Source organism: Equus caballus, chromosome 1 (assembly GCF_041296265.1).
Source record: "Equus caballus isolate H_3958 breed thoroughbred chromosome 1, TB-T2T, whole genome shotgun sequence".
Classification (NCBI taxonomy): Eukaryota; Metazoa; Chordata; class Mammalia; order Perissodactyla; family Equidae; genus Equus; species Equus caballus.
In genome coordinates, this window is record NC_091684.1 from 17,111,619 (window position 1) to 17,135,006 (window position 23,388).

The 23,388-nt window shown below is 35.3% G+C and overlaps 1 protein-coding gene across 3 annotated transcripts in view; it reads right to left on the bottom strand.

Annotated features, from left to right (window-relative positions):
- Positions 1-23,388, bottom strand: part of ATRNL1 (attractin like 1) — a 740,103-nt gene that overhangs the window by 198,217 nt on the left and 518,498 nt on the right. For all 3 annotated transcript variants that reach the window (XM_070260546.1, XM_005602549.4, XM_070260536.1), the window contains exon 27: positions 15,114-15,221. In XM_070260546.1, coding sequence (XP_070116647.1) covers positions 15,114-15,221 — 108 coding nt within the window. The remainder of the gene's footprint in view (positions 1-15,113; positions 15,222-23,388) is intronic.

Genomic DNA, 23,388 nt, shown 5'->3' on the forward strand with positions numbered 1-23,388 from the left:
ACTATTGCACACTACCAGACACACAACAAATGCTTCAAGACAATCCAAAAAGTTAGAAAAAAAAGCCAAAAATATTATAACTAGCTTTTCATTGTTGTTACTGAGTAAAAAGTATTAAGATATTAATATTAGTTTTATATCACTATATTAAACATTAACATTTTTAGCATATATACAAGGGATGAGTGTTAAAAGTGTTTGATAGTGCTCAAAAATACCCTACTGTGTTTCACCAATTGTGAAATACAATCTGTGTGTTTTCAGTTGCAGCAGACATAATCTGCCCATTCTGTTGAGCACAAATTTTTTTTGATGAGTCCAATATATTATTTGTTTTATCTGAGTGTAGGTGAAGGATGGGCGGTGGAGTTGGAAATTCAGTCTTTTTTGGAACACTGACCCCAAGAATTGTTAAACTGTATTTACGACTTTCCAATAAGTGATATTATAGCCCTACTTTACATAGCCACTTCTTACTTGCAAGACTGCTGTATGAAAACTAGCTCATGCTAGCATTGCTCCAAATGTGATATGACTGTTCCTTAAGTAGTGTATTGTTGTGCTGAATGACACCCAATATGAATACAGGTGATCAGGGTTACAAGCCTTTTGTATTTGCAAATGTTTCTGTTTATCATATCAGTCACCGTAAGGTGAAACCGGGTTATCTTTTCATTGTTGTTGTTTATTTTCATCTTTATATTCTTCTCCATCATAGTTTATATCCATTTAAATGATTTAAGAGAAGACAATATAAAGTTTTAATAGCTCAAGGAAAACTTCCATTTATAAAACTTTAATTTTGAAAGTGCATAAAAATTACAAATATATACTTTAGCTTTGAACTTACTGAATTCTGAATGAAAGATGCCAGCAGTGTTTTACTTATAAGTACAGTTAATCGAGAGCATTTATAAAGTTATTTAAAGATATAAACAGATCACTTTTCTCATGCTTAAACATTTTATGACTTCTGATTATATTAATTTAGGACCATGTAGATTCCGATAATTTAAGTAACACGTTATACTCATAACACTTCAACAGGTTCTGTTCACATCATGTTAATTCTGAAGAATCATCTTTAACTCTTAATTCATGCTCTATTCAATCATGAAATTCATGATAAATCTGTACTAATTCCAAATCTTATATTTCTAAGAAAAATTTTTAAAATGTTGTCTGCTAAATGGTCTTGGTGAAGAAAGATATTTCATAATTTTAAGAGAAAGATGAAGAAAATTCTAAAATGCAACTGGGAATCTAGATTCTTCTTTACTTCAAGAATCAAATATGTGCCTATAAAAATCTATTTGTTCTAAATAATTTTCCTAAAATAAGAAAGTCTTTATCTTTTAAAGCATTTATTATGAGGAATATGAGAAGATGTGACCTTAACACAGTTTCTTTCACAGTAGAGAGAAGGAAGTTCACCTTCTCTGGCTCCTGGGCCCATGGATAACTATGTGCCATAGGCCTTGGGTCTTGTAGAAGTTCTGGCTGAGGGAACTCATGCCTAACGCTGCCCTCTTTGAACTGGGAATGTGCCTAGAAACCAGCATCAAAGCCCAGGGTAAGGATTTTACAGGAGCTTGGTCTAGAGATATCTATAAACACCCAGAGGAAGATTAATATAGTCCCTAAAAGAGTGTCCTTGGACTCTCTGGCCCCCAAGAGCTAAAAAAAAGCATAATCACTGGCCTGAGTCCTCCCTGTTCCTGAGCCTTACAGAGCACAAGAAGGTCAATGGGGAATTGGTGGCTTTACTATTTCTATACCACCAGTCCAGTAACAAGTAGAGAGACCTCTCCCCCAGCAGTTGTCTCCCACCCTCTCAGAGGTTGCCAAAGCTGGAGTCTCAAAGTAGGGACAATGAAAATAACAAGGCAATACGAGGAAGAACAGCAACCCAAACAAAGAACCTGTGCCTAGTAAAACAGAGCTGCTATAGAAGAAAAACTATGCTTTAAGTAGGGTCCTCCCACTACAAAATAACCAAACTCTTAATATTTTTAATGCAATGCTGAGATTGCAAGCTGTAAGGGAATGTTCCAGGGCAACCAGCTGAAATTGGAAAGGAGAGCAGAGAACAGCAAGCAAAGATGAAAGCAGAGCTGCCCTGAAGACAGGAGATAAGAAAAGTAAGAAAGCTGAGTTTCAGATCCTCACATTATGCCAGAGACCCTGGAAGAACGGGTTAAAGAATGAGGCCCCTGATTTCTGGCAGAAGCAATCCTCTTTAGAGGAAAGCATTCTTTATTCAGGCCATTAGAAAATGGCACATAAGATCAAACAAATAAGAGCTCACAAAATCACCAAACACACAAGGAAGAAGAGACTTTCAAAAAAACTGCTAAGCAGATTTGGAAAAGAACCAAATAGAACTTCAAAAATGAAAAAACTATGTGTTGGAAGATATCCAATGGATAGGGTAGAAAGCATATTATACACTACTGAACAAAAAATTAGTGAATTGGAACAAGGCTCTGAAGAAATAAACCAGAAGAAATACGGAGAGAGAAGGAGATGGGAGACACAACTGAGAGGTTAAGAGATTTTGAAGATAGGGTGAGAAGGTTCAACATGCATCTAATCAGAATCTTAGGAGAATAGAGAAAATGGAGGAGAGGAAAATTCAAAAGGATAATAACTGAGAATTTTTAGAAGGAACCTACTACTTGAATCTTTAGACATAAGAAACACAAAATATGTCAAGCAGGACAAATACAAATAAATTCATGTTTAGGGAAATCATGGTAAAACTGTAGAACACCAAAGACAAAGAGATTTTAAGAGCCATTGGAAAGAAAAGACAGATAAGCTACAAAGGAATGACAATTATACTGTCAGAAGATTTTTCAGTTGCAACAATGGAAGCCAAAAGCCAGGGCAATTTTCACATAAACAAAATGTTTGAATATGGCCCTCCCACTGCAAAATAACTAGATGCTCGAGAAAGCGTATTTTAAAAATGTTTCTCCAAGGCATTGAGAGAAACTGAAGAGGGAAGCAGTAAGCAGCAAGCTGACTAAGAGGGTTTATTATCAACAGACATGCATGAAAGGAACTTCTAAAGATAAATAATAGGAAGGTGGAAACATTTCAGAAGGAAGCTCTGACTGCAAAGAACAGTGAGCAAAGAAAATACTGAATATGTAAGTAAATTTAAACACATTGATCATTTAAAACAACAACAACAAAATGATGTTTAATTCAGGGGTGAGAAAGCTCACAGAACTACAGAAAAGATAACTATGACACGTAATTGGAAACAAGATTTAAGTAGTTTTTAAGTTCTTCTACTTTTTGGAAAGAGACAGAAATGTTCATTAATTTCAGACTTAAAGTATGCCTGTCAAAATTTTAAGAGTAATCACTAAAAGAGGAGGAATAGAGTGTATCACAGGAAAATCAGTTGCAAAAAAAAGGGAATGTTGACTTTTAAAAAAATCTTCAATTCAAAAGAAGGCCAGCAAAGAGGGAAAATAATAGAAAATTCAGGATAAACAGAAAACAAGGGTAATGTCTGAAAATATTACTAAGACAGTCTGATTAACAGAGAAAATACAAAATTTTAATAGCAATATTTGGAGGGAAAAAATCTGTAACTGATATTTTATGAATGTTTAATATGTTTGATTCATAAATAAGAAGTAGAGTGTTCCAATAGAAAGATGAAGAAAGATATTGAATAAGCTATTCTATCATTTTCAAATTTTGTGTAACTAATAAAGAATTTCTTGTAATAGAATTACTATCAATAAATGCCATTAAAATAGAAGAAGACGGGGCTGGCCCCGTGGCCGAGTGGTTAAGTTCACACGATCGGCTGCAGGCGGCCCAGTGTTTCATTGGTTCGAATCCTGGGCGTGGACATGGCACTGCTCATCAAACCACGCTGAGGCAGCGTCCCACATGCCACAACTAGAAGAACCCACAACGAAGAATATACAACTATGTACTGGGGGGCTTTGGGGAGAAAAAGGAAAAAAATAAAATCTTTAAAAAAGAAATAGAAGAAGACAAAGGAATAATGATCAATAAAATGAACTAGGACAAATGCAAATGGTTAAAGACAATATGAAGTATTCAATTTCACAAGTAATAAAACATCTGATTAAGAGAAGATAACATTTATGTATCAAATTAACAAAATTGTTTTAAAAATGCCTTAAAAATAATTTTTGACAAGGATGCAGGAAAATAGGAATTCTCAGCTTTGCTAAAGATAGTATGAATAGGGACATATCTGGAAAGTAAATAAGCAATATATCTCAAGATCTATAAAAGGTCATAATTTTTGATCCAGCAATTTTTCTTTTATAGGTTAGGATCAAGAGTACAAAAATTAATTACAGCCTTATCTATAATAGTGTGAAATGAGAAGCATGCTAATCAAAAATAAAACAGGCAAATAAATTATACTACAAAATAATTAATATGGCATTTAAAAATCAAACAGCAATAAAAACAGAATGTAAAATCACATATAAAATATACTTTCAATTTTGTAAAAATACGTCTACAGAAAAGGAAAATGTTACTGGAAGGAAATAAAAGTTCTGGTAGTGAAGATTTATGGGTGAGGAGATTATGAAAGATTTTAATTTTTTATTTGGATTATTTCTGCATTTCTTTTTACTACAATGAGGATTTATTATTTATATAGTCAGAATATTAATGGTAAATTTTGATAAAGTAATTAAAATATCAAATATCATAAGACATCTATACCACTCTGAAAAATAAGAATCCCAGGGAAAAGTAAATAAGCTGCTCAGGCCAAACACTGGAACTACTGTCCATGAAGATGGCAGGCCAGGAATGAAATGCCAGGGGGCCACTGGCTGCGCCCAAGAGCAGAGAACTGGGCTCATGCTTCTCTGGGAGCAAAGCCAGCAATGCTCTTAGCATGAGAGCTGCTCCCTGTGTCCGGCTTAGACTGGAACCGTGTGCCTGTGACCTTGGGTGAGAGGTTTCTTACATAACGCACTCAGGTGAACTGCCTCAATTATTCATGACTATTTGAGCACCTGGAATCAAGGACTATTACATGTAACTCTATACTTACAAATAGCTTTACCAGGAAAAATATTCTACAGATACATTACGGCCTAAGATATATTCTCAATTTGAACTAAAATCAGTATGTTTAAAGCATAATGTGAGAGAGAAATTCTTGAGCTAATCTGAGCTTCAGCCCTGGTTCTTGCTCTACTAGTGGCTGAATTTGTGATCTTGAACAAAGGTCTTGCTCTTGCAGAGCCTCAGTTTCCTCAATAGCAAATAGGAAAAAAAATCTGCTTTGCCTATTTATAAGATTGACCTAAGGCTCAAATGAGATGGAGATAGTGTACGTATATAAATTCTGAAAAACAGTTTCCTAAAACTCAATTTAAACGTTTCAATTGTTTCCATGACCTAGGAAGATCAAGATGCTTACCTTGGCATATAAATCCTCATTTCTACTGTCTGGAAAGCTCTCTGTAGTACATGCTTAATGACCACCTAAGTACTAATCTTGCAGAATATACCCCAATGGTCATCTACATTTTCAAAAATTGAAATGTGGATAAATTAATTATGGTGGGTTAAAAGGTAACAGAGCAGTCCAGAATATGTAAAACATGCATAAGAGTTTTTGTTTCCTAAAACAGAAATAATGATTAGAAACATTCATTTTGAATAACTGGCAAAATTTCAAACCCCTAACATATGCAGAGTCAATGTAAGTGTCTAAAAATTGGGAAAAAATAACCCACATTTTATACTTTCACTTTATTGTTAGTTATTTTTTCCTTGTTTAAAAAAAAGCAGTGCATGCCACTAAAGATATGCAAAAAGAATAACCCATATATACAACCCACCTAGATACAACTATTTTTAAAAACTTTTTAGACCAGATCCTTTTCTATGTTTATCAAAAATTAGATGACATATTTTCTTCTTTGGGGGGCCAGCCCTATGGCCAAGTGGTTAAGTTTGTGAGCTCCACTTCAGCGGCCCAGGGTTTCACTGGTTCGGATCCTAGGCACGGATATGGCACTGCTCATCAGGCCATGCTGAGGCAGCATCCCACATATGCACAACCAGAGGCACTCACAACTAGCACATACAACTATGTACTGGGGGACTTTGGGGAGAAGAATTAAAAATAAAAAAGATTGACAATAGTTGTTAGCTCAGGTGTCAATCTTTAGGAAAAAAAAATTAGATCACAATGTATACACCTTTGCGTAACATATAATAAATTAACTGACAAACCCTTTATTGTTGGCCATTAAAGTGCTTTCCAATTTTTCAGTATTAGCAGTATTCAGTAGCAGGGTAAGACTAGTTGGCTAAAAAATAATCAGAAACAAAAGTAGAAACAAAGAATAATATCCCAGAAAAAATTGCCAATGACACTAAAGACTCATACAAGTTTATAAAACTGCCAACTCCCTCACGCCTGCCTTCCCACCACTACTCCCCCCAGAAAACCACAAATAGGGAATGTACATGTTTAGCATCATCATCATTTCAACCCAAAGGGCTATAAATTGTTTGTGATCAAACTGTATGCAATACTTCTAGTGTGACACCAGATCTAACAAGGCTAGCCAACCTAAGTCACTTAAGGGGCACTGGGTGCTTTTGTCTCAGTTTCCTATGGTTTCTCTCAGTTACTTAGGAACAGTATGCATTTTGTTGTTTGAGAAGACATACTAGCAGAGAATGCGACTATTATGCATCTCAATGAATAAACACAATAGCATCAGAAGTTCTAGAGCTATTATAGTGCCAGTTAAAGAGAGAAAATAATTTCCTAGCTTTCTGTTTGGACCCTACAATCATAAAATCACTGGAAAGACTTTCAAACTGAGAACATTATACTCAAAATAACCTTAAAAACATAGTCCAGAATCCAAACACTTCTGATCACTTGTACTGCTATCACCCTGGTCTTGCCACCAACCTTTCTTGCCTGGACTCCTCCAGTAGCCTCCTAACAAGTCTTTCTGCTTCTATCCTTGCTCCTAGTGGCAGAAACTGTAGGTTGATTTCCACCACCCCTCAGTTACCAGGTCAGTTTCCCAGCTGACTTCCAATGCCAAAGTTTGCATTTCTTTGCCTGCAGGCTTTCTCTTGCCTCCTAGGAAGAGGCCCTCACCCAGTAACTGAAGGGAGTCAAGGAAAAATACTCAGCTCTGTTGCCCCTGGCTTCCATGGCTTCCATGGCTGACATGTGTTTTATCCTGACTCCCACAGTTTCCCCAAGTGGATTAAGCTTTAGTTGTCTGTAGTGGTACTGGCTGGCTTTCATTTCCTTTCTCATGGCTCCACTTCCTTACCAGCATATTCTTCAGCCCCAAATGAAGAAATTCCTTGTCTGTGTCTGCTTCTCAAGGAACCATATGAATATATCTCCCTTCAAACTATTCTCAAACTAAAAGGCAGAGCAATCCCTTTTAAAACAGTCAGATTGTATTGTCTTCGCTCAAAACCTTGCAATCGGGGCCAAGCCCAGTGGCATGGCGGTTAAGTTTGCACGTTCTGCTTCAGTGGCCTGGGGTTCAATGGTGTGGATCTCAGGCGCAAACCTATGCATGGCTTGGCAAGCCATGCTGTGGCAGGCGTCCCACATATAAAGCAGAGGGAGATGGATATGGATGTTAGCTCAGGGCCAGTCTTCCTCAGCAAAAAGAGGAGGATTGGTGGCAGATGGTAGCTCAGGGCTAATCTTCCTCAAAAAACCCCCAAATATCCTTGCAATTGGCTCTCGTCTTCACTCAGAATCGGATGTCAAAATCTTTGAAATGGTCTACAAGGTCCTATATCATCTTCCTACTCCCACACCCCATGCTTGCTGTTGCATGAACTTGCCAGGCATGCCCCTCCTTAGGCCTCTGCCCTAGCTACTCCCTAGCCTGGGACACTTTTTCACTGGGAATCTGCTGCCTGGTTTACTCCTTTCCCTCTTTCAAGACTTGCTCAAATCTCCACCTTCTCAACGAGGTCACCCTGACAACCACCCTATTCAACATGGCACACTCTCCCCGACATCCACAAAGCACTCCCAAAACCCTCATCCTGCTTTATTTCTTCTTTTTCTGCTGCATTTAACCACCCTCTAACATATTAAATAACTTACTTTCTCCTGCCAGAATAGAAACTCCACAAGGACAGGGTTCTTTGTTGTGTTCCCTGATGTTTCTCAAGCTCTTACAACAGTGCCTGACACATAGGAAACATTCTATAAAGAGCTGTTGAACAATGACCATAAATTATCATGTTACTGCTTGATGGAAGAAAAATGACACATATATACTATGTGCTGCACATCACTGCAAAAAAATAACCCTCTTTTAAGATAAGCTTAAAATCAACCAAAAATTGTTTGTATGTAAATTCACCTTCTAAGTGCATTTATTAAATTTTAATAATGCTTTTGTCACTAAAGTATAGGAAAATACAATGATTCAGACTTGCTAATAGATAATTTAGGGGTAATTATTCATGCTATATATATATTTTTCACTCAATAAGTATTTTACACCTACAGCTTTACAGAAAGGTCCTAGAAAAATTCAATACTCCTCATTCATTAAAAAATATAATTAACTTACACATAAAAATTTTAAGAAACACATCTACTTCATAGAATAGGACACTTTGGTGTACAGTAGTAGACAATTACCTATAGATGTTTCAAAGGTAATTCATTTCATATGGCACCTTATATTCTCCCCATGACTGTACAGAAGTGGAACTCAGAGTGGCACATAAGAGTCAAATTTAATTTAAAAGAAATTCATTCCTTAACTTACCACATTATGAATACTCAGTGAATATTTACAGAACAGTAGTAGCCAGCTAACCCATGGCTTTGTGTTGAATTTAAACACTGAATTTTTTAAAAATCCAGCAGAGGAACTTTAAAATTACTTTGATTTCTAGGTTTAAATAAAATCCTTAACGTGATTTCAGAATAGACCTAGGCTTCAAAAATACATTGTGTAAGCAAATCAATAAAGCACATCATAATATTTTATATATATATATATAAAAGAGAGCTGGACCAGCCACCAGTATACTCTAACAAAGGAAAATAAATCTCACATATATATGTATATGTATCAGATAGATAACCTCTACTTTCTAGAATTACTACTACAAAATGATTAGCAAAGGAGAAAATAAAATATAATTTTAAACATCCTGCTTCTACCTCTGTTATTTTCTAAAGTATGTCAAAGGAAGAAATTCATAGTTAGTTGCTGAAATTTACTCTTGATATTTAATTTTTATAGGAAGAAGTAAACAAAGGTCTAAAAGAATCCACCGAACAATAATATTTTCAACTTGAATTTTAAAAAATGTCTGAGGTGTTGATTTACTTGAGATCACTGAAAATATACGGCTATATGGAATTTTAAATATCAGAAATCACAATTATGTACCAAGATGAAAGAATTCTGATGCTGAATTTAGAATTTTGAGGATGCAGCATGAAGGTACTCGATTAACAAAACTACCACCTTATTAAAGTGAATGTTAAAATACTATATATTCCCCCAAATTGATCTACAGATTCAACACAAATACTTTCTAATTAATTCTAAATAATTTCTTTGCAGAAATTGACAAACTTATCCTAAAATTCATGTGGAAATTCAAGGGATCCAGAAGAGCCAAAACAATCTTCATAAAGATCAGAGAACTCACATTTTCCAAGTCTAAAACTTACTACAAAACTACAGTAATCAAGATAGTGTGGTACTGTCATATGATAGACCTATAGACCAATGGAAAGTATTGAGAATCAGGAAATAAATCCTCATATTTATGGCCAATTGATTTTCAACAAGGTCCCAAGATCCTTCAATGGGAAAAGAAAGTCCCTTCAAAGAGTAATGAAAAATTACCGTATGACCCAACAATTCCATTCTTAGTTACACACCCAAAAGAAATGAAAACATGTGCCCACACAGAAACTTGTGAATATTCATAGTAACATTTTTCAGAATATCCATAGAGTAGAAACAACCCAGATGTCCATCAACTGATGAATGTATAAACAAAAAGTGCTATATCCATACAATAGAATAATATTGGCAATAAAAAGAAATGAAGGACTGACACATGCCACAACATGGATGAACCTTGAAAACATTATGGTAAGTGAAAGAAGCCAGTCACAAAAACCACATATTGTATGATCCTATTTATATGAAATGGAATTAAAATATAGAATACATGAATCTATAATGACAAAAAGTAGATTAGCGCTTGCCTAGGGCTGAGAGAGAGGGTTGGGGGAAAAAGAGGGGGAGAGACCACTAAAGGGCATGGGGTTTCTTTTGGGATGATGAGAATGTTCTAAAATTGATTTTGGTGATGGTTACACAACTCTGCATGTACTGAAGACCATCAAATTGTACAATTTAAGTAGGTGAATTGTATGGTATATGAATTACATTTTAACTACATTTTAATAAAGCTCTTTCCAAAAATACCCAACAATATTGTACGTTAATAAGTAGAAATTGATTCCCAGATAAAAAGGGCTTTCTAAAGGAGAGTATTCAGATAAATAGTTTTCTTCTTTGACATTTTGAATTTAAGTTTCTGAACACAAGTGGTACAAAAGAAGTAGAGGCACACCAGTCATTCATATAACTGAGGAATAAGAAAAGTGAGAAAAATAATAAGAATACCAACATTAACATAATGCTTTATGGAATACAAAGAACTTGTACATAGAGTCCAGCAGCCAAACAAATGACAACCCAGAATGAGTCACTTTTTCTGTTCCCTGACTTCAAACATAGAGATAACTCTGAGACGACTCTCAGAACATACTCAGCAATTCATACAAAATCTTGAGGAAACACTTAGAAAGATGGGAAGTGGTTAGGGCTCTTGTAAGGAGTAGAGGGGCCTGCACTAGCAGAGGGCCAGAGTCCACATTGTCCTGGATGGACTGATGCCTACCCTGCTTGCTGGGGGCAGGAAAGCAGTACAACTAGCCCAGTGGCAGCCCAAGGCTGCACACTATTGATAGAGCAGCTCTAGAACTAGGGAGGGGTGAGGAATCCTGCAGCCAGACAACCCCTAAGCAATCACTTCTGCCTACCTAACTGCTGACCTGGCATTTACATCAGAGGGAGGCTACCATCTGATAAGAATCTTGGGAAGGAGGTACTAGAAAGTTCTCTGTGCAAAAGGGACACCTCTGGCAAATGAGCTGAAGTGTGTGAGGCAAGATTATATACTATGGGCAGCTTCCTCACCTCCCACCACTAAATTACCTGTAAGAGCACAATCTATAGGCAAGAATTTTATCTTTCTTCCTAAGTAGATATTGGTAACTACAATAAAATATGTGTACATAGAAAAAAATAAAGGAGACTTCTCAAGAGTGTAAGCACCATGAAAGAAACAAAAAAAGAAACTATACCAAAGCAAGTAAAATATCATGGAAGACATGGAACAGTATTTAAATTAAATATAATAAATGGTTTCAGAAAAATAAGGGAGGGTATTAGAAATATGAAGTATCCACCAGCAGTTATGAAGAAAAACCAGTTGCAGGTATTAACAACAAAATACATAACTGTTGAAATGAAGTTAATGAACAGGTTAAATAGCAGAAAGGATACACTCTCAGAAAAAATCAGTGTACTGGAATGCCAGGTAGGGGAATGTTCCCAGAGGCATCAGGAAGAGATAGAAAGTGGAAATAATGAGAGAAACGTTAAGAAATATAGATGATAAAAGAAGTGTCAAGAGTATCTAATAGGAATTCCAGAAGGAGAGAGAACAGAGTAAGACATATTTAAAGAAACAGTAACCAAAGATTATCCCGAATTACACAGTTATAGGGCTGCAGATTTGAAGTGTTCATAGACTGCCAAATCAGAGGATATATACATATCAGAAAGAAATTTAATAAGACTGAGAAATGAGAGACTATTCTGAAAGATTCCAAGAAGAAGATGGAGATCATTTAAAAAGGACAAAGAATCAAACTGGTATCAGACTTAAGACACTGGAGCAATTATTTTTAAATTTTTGAAGAAGAGAAGTTTGAAACTGAATTTTATATCTAATTAAACTGTTATTTACATGTGAGGACAAAATAAAGGCATTGGTAGGCATTTAAGATCTCACAGAGTATGACCCATGAAATTTCCCTTTGAAAGATATCTTAGAGGATTTATGCTAGTGAAAAATCAAAGAAATGCATGAGCAAGCAATTAGATACAAAAAGTAAAGGGGAGTAACGAAAGTTCATTGTTATTTAAATATGCCATAATAAAGAAAAAAGTACATCCATAATATCTGGATAAAAAATTCCAGGCACTATTAACGGAGGGTGGGAGGAACAGAGGGAGTTGAGAGCATACTAAGGTATTAATTTGGCTTGAGATAGGCAGAGCAGGAATATGTATTAATAAGCTTTAGACATTGACAGGAGAAAATAACCATCACTATGAATCTTGATAAGTAAGGTAACTATTAGAAACATAGAAACAGAAAATGCAACATTCAGTTTAGCAGAAGAAAATCAATTTATCCAGAAGCAGCTGGGCAATAGAATCTAAAAGAAGCGAGGCTAGTAACAACAGCAAGAGCACACACACAATGGAGCAGCTAATATAAGCCTTGGTAGAACAGTAATTATTGCCAAGGGAAGCAGGTTAAACTTACCAATCAAAAGACAGACTCACAGAGTGAGTGGAAAAATGAAAAGCTAACAGTCTTTTCTACAAGGGACATGTGTAAAACAAAAGGATTCAGAGAAGTTGTAAATAAAAAAATAAAAGAGGGGCCGCAGTCTGCTTTGGGTACCTGGGGTTCGCAGGTTTGGATCCCGAGTGTGGATGAGCACCGCTTGTGAAGCCACACTAAGGCAGCCTCCCACACAAAATAGAGGAAGACGGGCATGGATGTTAGCTCAGTGACAATCTTCCTCAGCAAAAAGAGGATGATTGGCAGCAGATGTTAGTCCAGGGCCAATCTTCCTCACATACACGCACTAATAAAAATAAAAGAAAGAATACCAGGCAAATAGGAACTAAAAGAAAGTAGAGGTGGAAAATTTTAAACTCTACAAAACAAAATTTAAGGTTAAAAAACATCACAGTGATAAAGAAGGAAAAATTTGGAAAAAGTAAAACGAAGAAATAGAATGATTATGAACATAAATACACCTAACAGGACATTCTTGAACAGTATTAAGCGGCAACAAACTGTGGCGACACATATATGTTAATTACATCTGCTCCTTAAGTTTTAGTTTTCTAGTTCTTTGTCTTTTTCCTTCTTGGCCTATGTATGTCTTGTTTATATTCATTTTTCTCTTCTTACTTGAGTTTTAGCAGAGTGTGAGAATGTTTCAGACAGATGAGGAGAAAAAAGAAGTTGGATTCAAATGGTCTAGGTTTTCCATTTGTTAAAGGTTTTGTCCTAAAGTTATTTGAAACCAGGAGCCAAAATGAAATTAGAGCACTTACTGTAACTTTCATTTAATTATTCTCTCTTCTAATTTTTCCCCAAGTAATGGAAGATATACACATAAGCTTCCCAATGTTCTAAGTGTCCCTGGCAACCTGTGATCTAGAGGAGTAAAAAATCAAGAACAAAAGCTAAGAAAGTTCATAGGGAAACATCCTTTGACAACTGACCCCTTGGGGGCTGGCCTGGTGGCGCAGTGGTTAAGTTTGCACGTTCTGCTTCGGCAGCCGGGTTCGCCTGTTCAGATCCACGGTGTGGACCTACACACTGCTTGTCAAGCCATGCTGTGGTAGGCATTTCATGTATCAAGTAGAGGAAGATGGGCACGGATGTTAGCTCAGGGCCTGTCTTCCTCCTCAGAAAAGAGGAGGATTGGTGGTGGATGTTAGCTCAGGGCTAATCTTCCTCAAAAAAAACCAAAACAAAACTCATCCTTTGTATAGTATCCATGAGGTCTGATTTAGTTTCACTTTTTCCAAAATAATCAAAAATCCTATTGATAGAATCAATTATATTTGTACCTAGGTTTTTGAAGGAGTCTATTTATATATTTCTTGCTTTTCTTGAGGAAAAGCAAAATCTGAAAATAGCAACATGAAATTAGTCATATCAGGGCATGTTAAAGAGTAAACTATTTCAACTCTACAGTCTTTCTTAATCTTCCTACTTATATATAATCTTACAATATATAAATCAAAAATAATAAACATACAACTAAATTACTATGCCTCAAAATGCTTCATTAGTCCTCAATCATAATCTGTGAATTTTTTCTCTTTGGGGGTTATCATTTTCAAAATCATTCCATGCATTATTTCAGGATTCTAACATCACATTTACTTGCACATAATGATTTCTGTTTCACCATACTCTATTTCTACATTTGCAATGAAAGAATATACTAATACAACAATTAACCACATATAAAAATATTCACTATATTCTACACTTCTCAACATTCAAAAATGAAACTATGTAAGTAAAATCTGGAAGGTAAACAAACAAATACATAGATACAGAGAACAGATTGGTGGTTATGAGGGAGAAAGGGGTAAAGGGGCACATGTGTAAGGTGATGGATGGCAACTAGATTTTTGGTGGGGAACACAACAACGTAGGCTATACAGAAGGCAAAATATAATGGCGTACACCTGAAATTTATACAATGTTACAAATCAATGTTACCTCAATAAAAAGAAAATTTTTAAATGCAACTCTTCTCCTGCCATCTTTTATAGTCAACTTTGTTAATAAAGATGTGAACTGTTAACTAAGGGACACTGGGCAATCCAAGGACTAAATATAGGTGCTTTGTTTCTTCCAGCATACCTACATTTTAAATTCCTTCAGCTCCTATCTGCCAGGGAAAGGCTGCCAGGTGAGCAGTCTGTCACTCTTGCCTAGGCTAATAGACTCTCCAGTGACTTTTGTTACAGCTCATGTCATACTACTAAAACTATGTGCCTTAAAAGTGGCATAACATATGTATCTGACTCTACATTGTCAACTCTAGATAATCAGACTCTCTGGCTTTGCGAGCAGATGCAGATTAGAGAAGCAATATGAATATGCAAATCACAGTGGGCCCCTTTCAGCACCACTGTTCCTACCTCTAACGGCCCTCGCAGAAAGTCTGTTTGTTCGGCTCCTACTTCCAGTGCTACATCAACAGAAGCAAAGGGACGGCTGGCCATCTGCTGTCGTTCTCGAAGCAGTTGCTGGAGGGGGTTAAAAACAATTTGTTTTAGAATAGGTTTAAAAACACATTAAATTCAACAATATCGGGTTCCATTTTGAACAAATGGCACTCACATTTTAGGAATCATCTAATACACACATCCATATCTAAATCACTAAAAATGAAAATTGTTTTCACCCCATGGCCTGGGTTATATTTCCATAGAGGCTTTAAACGTTATGGTGCCTACAAAGAATTTTTCCCTGACCTCCATCCCACAAGCCTGATGAAATGTACTCAAAAGCACTTTAATAACTTCAGGTGAGAGGTGCTACTTAAGTAAAAAGTGCTATTCCGATGATGGCTACGCCAAGTTTTTCCATTCAAAATAACTCATGCTTTTGTCTTAGCTGAAAGCCAATAACAGTAAAAATGTTTAAGAAAAGATAATGAAAAGTTGTCAAAATGCATTAATAGAGATTAAAGGAACATATACCTGCCAAGATTAAGTCTGTAAGTCATCAAGATCCCCTGTCCATCGCTATGGACCCAGCAGGAATTGTTATTGGCAGTGTATATAACTTCATTCAAAGGATATGTGTTCATTATTTAAAATGAGGAATGACTGGTAGATTGCAAAAATTTTGTGCCAGGGCACCTCCAGTTATTTTTTTCTTTCTCCTTGTGCCTCTTCTGGGCTTTTTCCAAGCTAAAACCAATAAACTAGCAAGTCCCAACCAACTACCAATCGAGTTTATATTTCTGCCTCTCCTGTAATTATAATATTCATTAAGTCATGATAAGAAAAGATTGATGACCAGCACTAGATATTGCAAATCTTGCCCTTCTCATTCTATACAGCTAATAAAATTATTATTAAATATTAAAAGTGGATGAGCGATGCAATTAAATACTCTCAAATGAGAAGAAAATCATATCATTGAAGAAAGGCAAAATCCTTGAACACAATGAATGGCTTCATTATTCACAGAGAGTTTTAAAGATTCACTGGCCTTAACTTAAAACGTTAACAACTGGTCTTTGAATGTAAATGTATGTAGCACCGTGAGGCATCATTCGTAAAATCCCCTTTCAGATGATGAAGGAACCCAAGCCAACACCTGATGGCAGTTTATTTAATATTTTCGTTTTAATATTTGTGACACAGCAGTGACAGTGTTCATGAAATAAGCATCTATAATATAATTTAAGGCCTTGCTTTGTTATTATTAAAAAGAGAACATCCACATGCCAATATGGGATAGAAATAATAATACTATTACTGAGTATTAGTTTAAGTTCTTAAAATATATATTTTTAAAAGTAAGGAAGACTGGGGCTGGCCCGGTGGCCGAGTGGTTGAGTCCGCGCGCTCCGCTGCAGGCGGCCCAGTGTTTCGTTGGTTCGAATCCTGGGCGCGGACATGGCACTGCTCATCAAACCACGCTGCGGCAGCGTCCCACTTGCCACAACTAGAAGGACCCACAACAAAGAATATACAACTATGTACCGGGGGGCTTTGGGGAGAAAAAGGAAAAAAATAAAATCTTTTAAAAAAAAAGTAAGGAAGACATACTAAAAAACCTATTTAAAGTAAAAAGTAAGTGCGATCTAAACCACCAAATTATTAGCTTTAATATAAACTCAAAATTATGTTATTAAAAATACAGCTGCTGGCAAACAGAATCTAGTTTGTGCCTCTCTCCATAGGAGTGGGCAATTGATCTGTATTTCGTCTATGCAAAATGCAAATATAATGTTATTTCAAATGCCAAGGGATACTAAATGTAGAAGGAACCACACTCTTTGTCTCTTGTAAAAACATACACATACAACAACACACACACACAAACTACCTTTCCTATAGTAATGTACAAATAGCTTTGAGAAAACTGTAAATTCTACCTTGGGTTTGAACATAACTTTCTAACATTTGTATTAAAAAGTTTCTGCATTTGTACTTATTCTCCTCAGCTTACAAATGGCATCTCATATAATCAAATGATTTTTAGCAAAATGAACAGCTTCTGTTTCCTCATCTTACCTTTTCTCTACACTTAAAAGTAAAAGGTCTACAAAATATAATTAATGAATACTCAATACCAAAATTATAATGTTAATGTAGAAATATTTCAAATTCACTGTCTTTGACAAAGAATAGATTTCTCTGGAATAGAATGTATTATTGTGACTCTCAACACTCATAATAAAGAAAAATCAGTGACTGTCTGACACGTTTTCTTATTTAAAAAAATTTATTAGTAGAACACAAAAATATTTTAAAAAGTTCCAGTTTGTCTTCTGAGCCTTGAATTTCCATCACTTTTCAAGAATTGAATGCTTACTACAGTATTCTCTGCAAAGAAGAAAAACATTGTTCTTTTCCAGGACTGTAACACTATAGTTTATCAGACAAGACACGGTAAAATAAAAATAATTAGGGCACAAGACAGTGTACAGTGAAGGATATAAATAGGAAATAGGCCAAATGAACTTGCTCCAGGCCACTTAGCATAGGACTGGTTTGAGGACTCTGGCTGACATACTGAGTTACCGACTTTGGGAAACTAGCGCAAATGTTCTGTCTGTGAGCCTTAGGAGGGGTAAATCACTTTCTCCTGAAACGCTCTTGCTTTGATGTGATGGCCCTAAAATAATAAAATGGAATAAAGTGAGATTCTCTTTGCTACTAACTTCTGGCTCTCAGCCAATCTTTAATAATTACCCTCCCTCTTGCCGGTTAACATCTATATGCACTACTTCCCAAATTTTGTCTCTTCTATGTCAAGACAAACGAGGTATAAACAACATTCTTACACCTTACATTCTGTCAAAATTTAGTATAAATACTGACAAGCAACATACCTAAACTCTGGAGTTAGAGGGCCTGTGTTCAAATATCAGTTTTTCCACTTATTAGCCCTCTGAGCTTAACCAAATTATTTAGACCTCTCTAGCCTCAATTCTTCTCATCTCTAAAGTCGGGCTGTTAATAGCACCCGCACCTACAACTATACATCAGAGGACATGTTTTGAATCCCAGCTTCTCCACCAATTACCTAGTGGACCATATTCAAATTATACAGACTCTTCTAAGGCTTATTCTTTCTCTGTATAAAATGGGAATAACAACAATATCATAAGGTTGAGACGAACGAGACCATGCGCTTGGACCACTCAGCACAGGCGCTGGTGCATTGGGAGCACTCAGGAACTGTCCATGGGTACACAATTATCACGTTAAATTTCAAGCACTAATTTTGTCTTGGAAGGTGGTACACTAATTATCACAGGCCCATTTTCTTCAGCATTAGTGACACATTCTGCTCCACTAGTCTCCCTTTTAACAAATGTTGCAAATTTATGAGACGGTTGGAAAATGTCATGATTGTGGTAAAATGAATTTATATTTGGAAATGCTTTCTGCCGTTTGTGACTAAGAATGATAAAAACTCAACCTAAAAATTAGCAGGAAATAGAGAGCATTTCCTTAAGAACTTTTGAGAATTAATTTATTTATTTTGTCGTGATTTTTATATAAGATGAAGTTTAACATTTTGTACATGGATAAGAAGCCATATAACAGATGATCTGTTTTATAACTAATCTGCTATTGCCAATTATTCAGCAGAAAGATAAAGCCAAAAGAACAAATTGATGATAATACCATAGATTATAATCATGCTGCCGCAAACATTGTTGTGGAGAAAATTTAAAAATTAAAGAGATGTTCTTACTATCATGTTTGTTGTCTGTAATAACTTTTATTATTCAAAGTCTCTCACAAAACAAACCATGAAATTAAAAATAATATGACAATCCAAGTTTAATGTGGCAACCAGGAATAGTCATTGATTCTATCAAATGTAGATATGATAATTCTTCCTCTCAATACTTCTTCAAATATTGTATCATTCTCCAAAGTTCATGCCAGCCACCTTGCCAACCACCCCAAGGGCTACAACTCTCTAGTAGATTTTAGGATAAGAATCCTTAACAACACACATACAAAACAAAACAGTAACTAAGGATCACCAGTTGTCTTCCTCCTGTGTCTAGCCTCTATCCAACCTTCTCCCCGACCTCCAAATGTCCTTCTACTCCACACCAAATTTGAAGTGATCATCTCATCTATGAATTATCTATTATATTACTATGGCATTATCTCTTTATATCTTCATGCTTTTCTGAAATCTTTTTTAAGGCAAAAGTCTATTTTTATTTGTTTTTTATTCCCCACAGCACTTTGTTGTGAACAGTACTTGATGAATGAGTGACTTAAAGTATAAAAATCTATAGCATCTGAATGTGAGTGAAGGCAAGTTATGATAAAACTAACTTTAATTATGAGTAAGCCTTTAACAGTATTTTTCCTCTGATATTCTAGAATTTATCTTATCCTGCAAAGTGGATATTTATTTTTTTCGAATGGAGCAATTTTGGAGACCCAACAAATCACCATTGTTTCATATTGCTTTTCATCTACCTTATTGCAATACTGCAAAGATTATGAAAAAACTGCCATAAAGTTATCATAATGCATTCATATTTTTAATAGCAATTACCACCTTAAGATTTTGGAAAGGAATAAAAGGAGGAATCAAAATGATTTAGTCATTCCTCTTGAGCTTACATACTAAAATGAACGAAGTGTTTGAATTAGAGATTAAGCAACATTTCATGAAAAAGTATTTCTGTCATTAGCACACACACATTTAACATAGAGTAATATAAGCAAACAATCAATTTTGTTCTTTCAGTGTTAGGAAGGTGTGAGGGAAATAAAGAGAAGGGGCAATATCATTTTGTATCATTGAATTAGGAAAGCATGAAATTCTACCATTTTTTATAACTAAATCTGCAAGGCACAAGCCTCAACCCTTATTCAGGATCTCGGGAGTCTTCCAGTCTGCGGCTGGTTTCCATGGACAGTGATGTTAGTACCTATGGGAGTGGTTTGGCACATCTTTGTTCAGGTTACTTCAATTACTCTTTTCTAGGCCTCTACAATATTTGACCTACTGGGACTATGTTATTCTTAAAATAGTGTTGTTTACATAAAAAAAAAAATTTCTTGTAGCTTTCTGCCAGGTAGTCACTGAGTTTACTGAAAATACGGACTTCTGATAATTTTTGAAATTTTTTGCCACTTGGTATTTTTGCAATTTTTCTACTAACTTGCAAAATAAACTCCAGTGACTACCCAGAAGGGATTTCATCAATCAGAAAATTCCACAAAACCCTAAATTTATTCAGTTTTTCTTCACTATTTGAAAGCAAAATATCCTCAGTTGTCAAATGGCCATAGCAGATATTCCAGATAGGCTGCTCAAGTATGCAGGGCTGTTGTTTGAGCAGTAATGTGCCAAAAACAAAACCTACCTTCACCATCATCAAGCCTGCCACTGGATAGAGGAAGAAGAGAAGAAGAATGGAGAATGTTTTTAAATCTTCCAAAAGGTAAAGTTCAATATTTCCTCTAAAATGCTAATAGAGCATATCAGTTTATATATATACATAAACATTACACGTGCAGGTCAGTGTATGTGTGAAAGTGCATGTGTAAATATGCATAAAAATTATACGTCATAATTCAAAGTAAATACATTATAACTCAAACAAATTAAAATGAATACTCATACATAAAAGGCCAAGATAAGGATTAAATAATTCCCACAAATAAGGGTCTTTGTTGTCATTTGGATAACACTGAGCATATAACTGATATGACCAAGACATAGTCCTCATAGTTTTAGACCCAGAAGGGACCTCACAGATGTTTTAGGCCAGAATTCTTCAACCTGTAGACCAAAGACCTCTAAAGAGTAAATAGATGAGCACTAGAAAACCTACCAACCTGGCACTAATAGATGATACTTTTTTCAAAAGTTTTTTTTTTTTTACAATTTCAGTGGATTCAATCATTTAACTTAATGCTGCCTTTAGAAGGCAACTGCTGCCATCTAGAACCAAAATGTAACTCCACTATTTTCTTAAATTCTTTCAACAAACAAATGTATGAGCATATATTAATGCTTAAAAATAAAACAGAATGGAGTAAATTCTGAAAGCAAGCAAGACTAATTTAGAATTTCCTATACATCCTTATTTGCTATGTAAGAACTTGAAAATTATCTTAAAGGCAGAACAGATTCAAAGTTCAAAATACATTTCTAAAGTTTCCTTTTCTTTCTTCCATTCATCTAGCTCAGTGGTTTTCAAACTTTCGTATTCATGAGGTTGTATGTGCAACATCACCTATGTGGTATATTGACTGATTTTTGTCTCTGTAAGGTATTAGCCTTACATACTGATTTTAGATCAAAACTTCCATGTAAAATAACTCCCCCAGAACTCTAAAAATTGTTAATATTAGTAAGAGCAGGGTGGCACAAACTATTTGGCCAGATAGTATCACCATCATTTGCACATAATAAGATCTTGAAAGCTTTCTACTGACAGGAATCAAATAAAATATATTTTGCTTTTATAAGTATGGGCATTTTAAGTATGGGCTGTCTTTGTTTAGGTTAATGTAGGCGACGTGAAAGAAAAGAAAGTATGACAGAGCTTCCTTATCTTTACGTGTCATGGTTATACATTCTAAATTAAACATTGTGGGAGCCAAAATCATATTTGTTCCATGGCGCAAATCTTCCCTATTGAAGTTTCAAGCCAAGAAAATGAAGGATCACCTACAACTGTCCACATATATCAATCACTATAAGTCTTCATGGAAAGTAGGTTTAATTTGAAAGGGAAGAACTTTAGTAAAATTTTAACTTTGCCTAATCTAAAAGCTGTATCTTGAAGCACCCCACAAGGTTGCTTATCAAATAATTTAAGCTTCATATCATTGGATAGACATTGGTAACGCCATTTTGTTTGGAAAGATGAAGCTGGTTTGTGGTGTGGAGCAAATAAAGAAAAGTAAAACAAAATTATTATCAAATTATCTACTCCGGAAACTGCTAATATTTGCTAACATTTCTTTTAATATTTTGAAGTAAATTAGGATAGAATTGGTAGCTTCATCATTTCTCTTTAGACTAAATGAAATACTAACATGTCCCAGCATAGCCAGTTCCTAGTTTTCAACTGTGTGTCTGTTGACTGTGTTAATGAAGAATGCCATCTTCTGAACACTTTTTCAAAAGAAAATCAGTTGCATGTTAATAATAGTAAACAGTTGATTTTCCATGAAACACTTTGATTATGCAGATGATATACCTGTGTATATTTGTTTTTATTTAATACTTGGCAACATATCTTATTTAGGTCGCTAATGAGAAAAGAAGTTGACTATACAGCATGCATTAGCAAAGGGAAAATAATTCTTAGTAAAGTCTTACTGCCTTGTCAATAAATTTCATTAAGGAATGGAAGCAGAGTCTGAAGTTCTTTACTTGGCATTCCAGAAGCTAAATCTTGAAGAGTTTAGTCTAAAATGCTGGGCAGAATTTTCTTTTATTTCTTTCTCTCTCCTTCTTTTTAAATGAAAGCCTATTCTTAGAACAATTGATAAGTTGATACTTTTGTATCTTGATTTACTTGGTGAATAAATTTGGCTGTGATCATCCATTTATTGAAAAACTTTTCACTGAGTTCCTACTGTGTGCCAGACACTTCTAGGAATAGATATATAAGGTGACTCATTTGATTCCATTCAGCAAGCTTTTCTATGCTATTAAAAAATATATCAGGGACTCTTCTGGGCCAGAACACTGGAGGCAGACAACTAGGGGAACATTCTGATATTGGAGGAAGTATTTATGTTGCCTGGATTTGAAAGCAACAAAGCCTAATCTATTTTTTAGTGTGCAAAAACCTGAAGATATGTAAAGATATTGCAGAATTTTTTGAAGGTTACGTCAGGCAATTTTGAAATTAAAATTTGGATTCTTAATCCTTTCTTTGTTGACATAGATGGCATCACTGATTTAGACTTTGCCAAAGATGATCTCACTTCCGGAATAAAGAAATCATGCAGCATGGATTCATCCGGAAGTCAAAAACTCAGCTATTGCTTGATATAAGACCATCCTTTTTTGTGAGCAATAGGAAATACAATGGAGCTTTACAAGGTAGTATTTTGTTTTGTTTTATTTGTACTTCTTGACATTAAAACAAAAAGTCAAAAAATTAAATGCTTATTGCCAATTTTAGAGATTACTCCAGGCATTTAAAAAATCACAACTTACAGCATA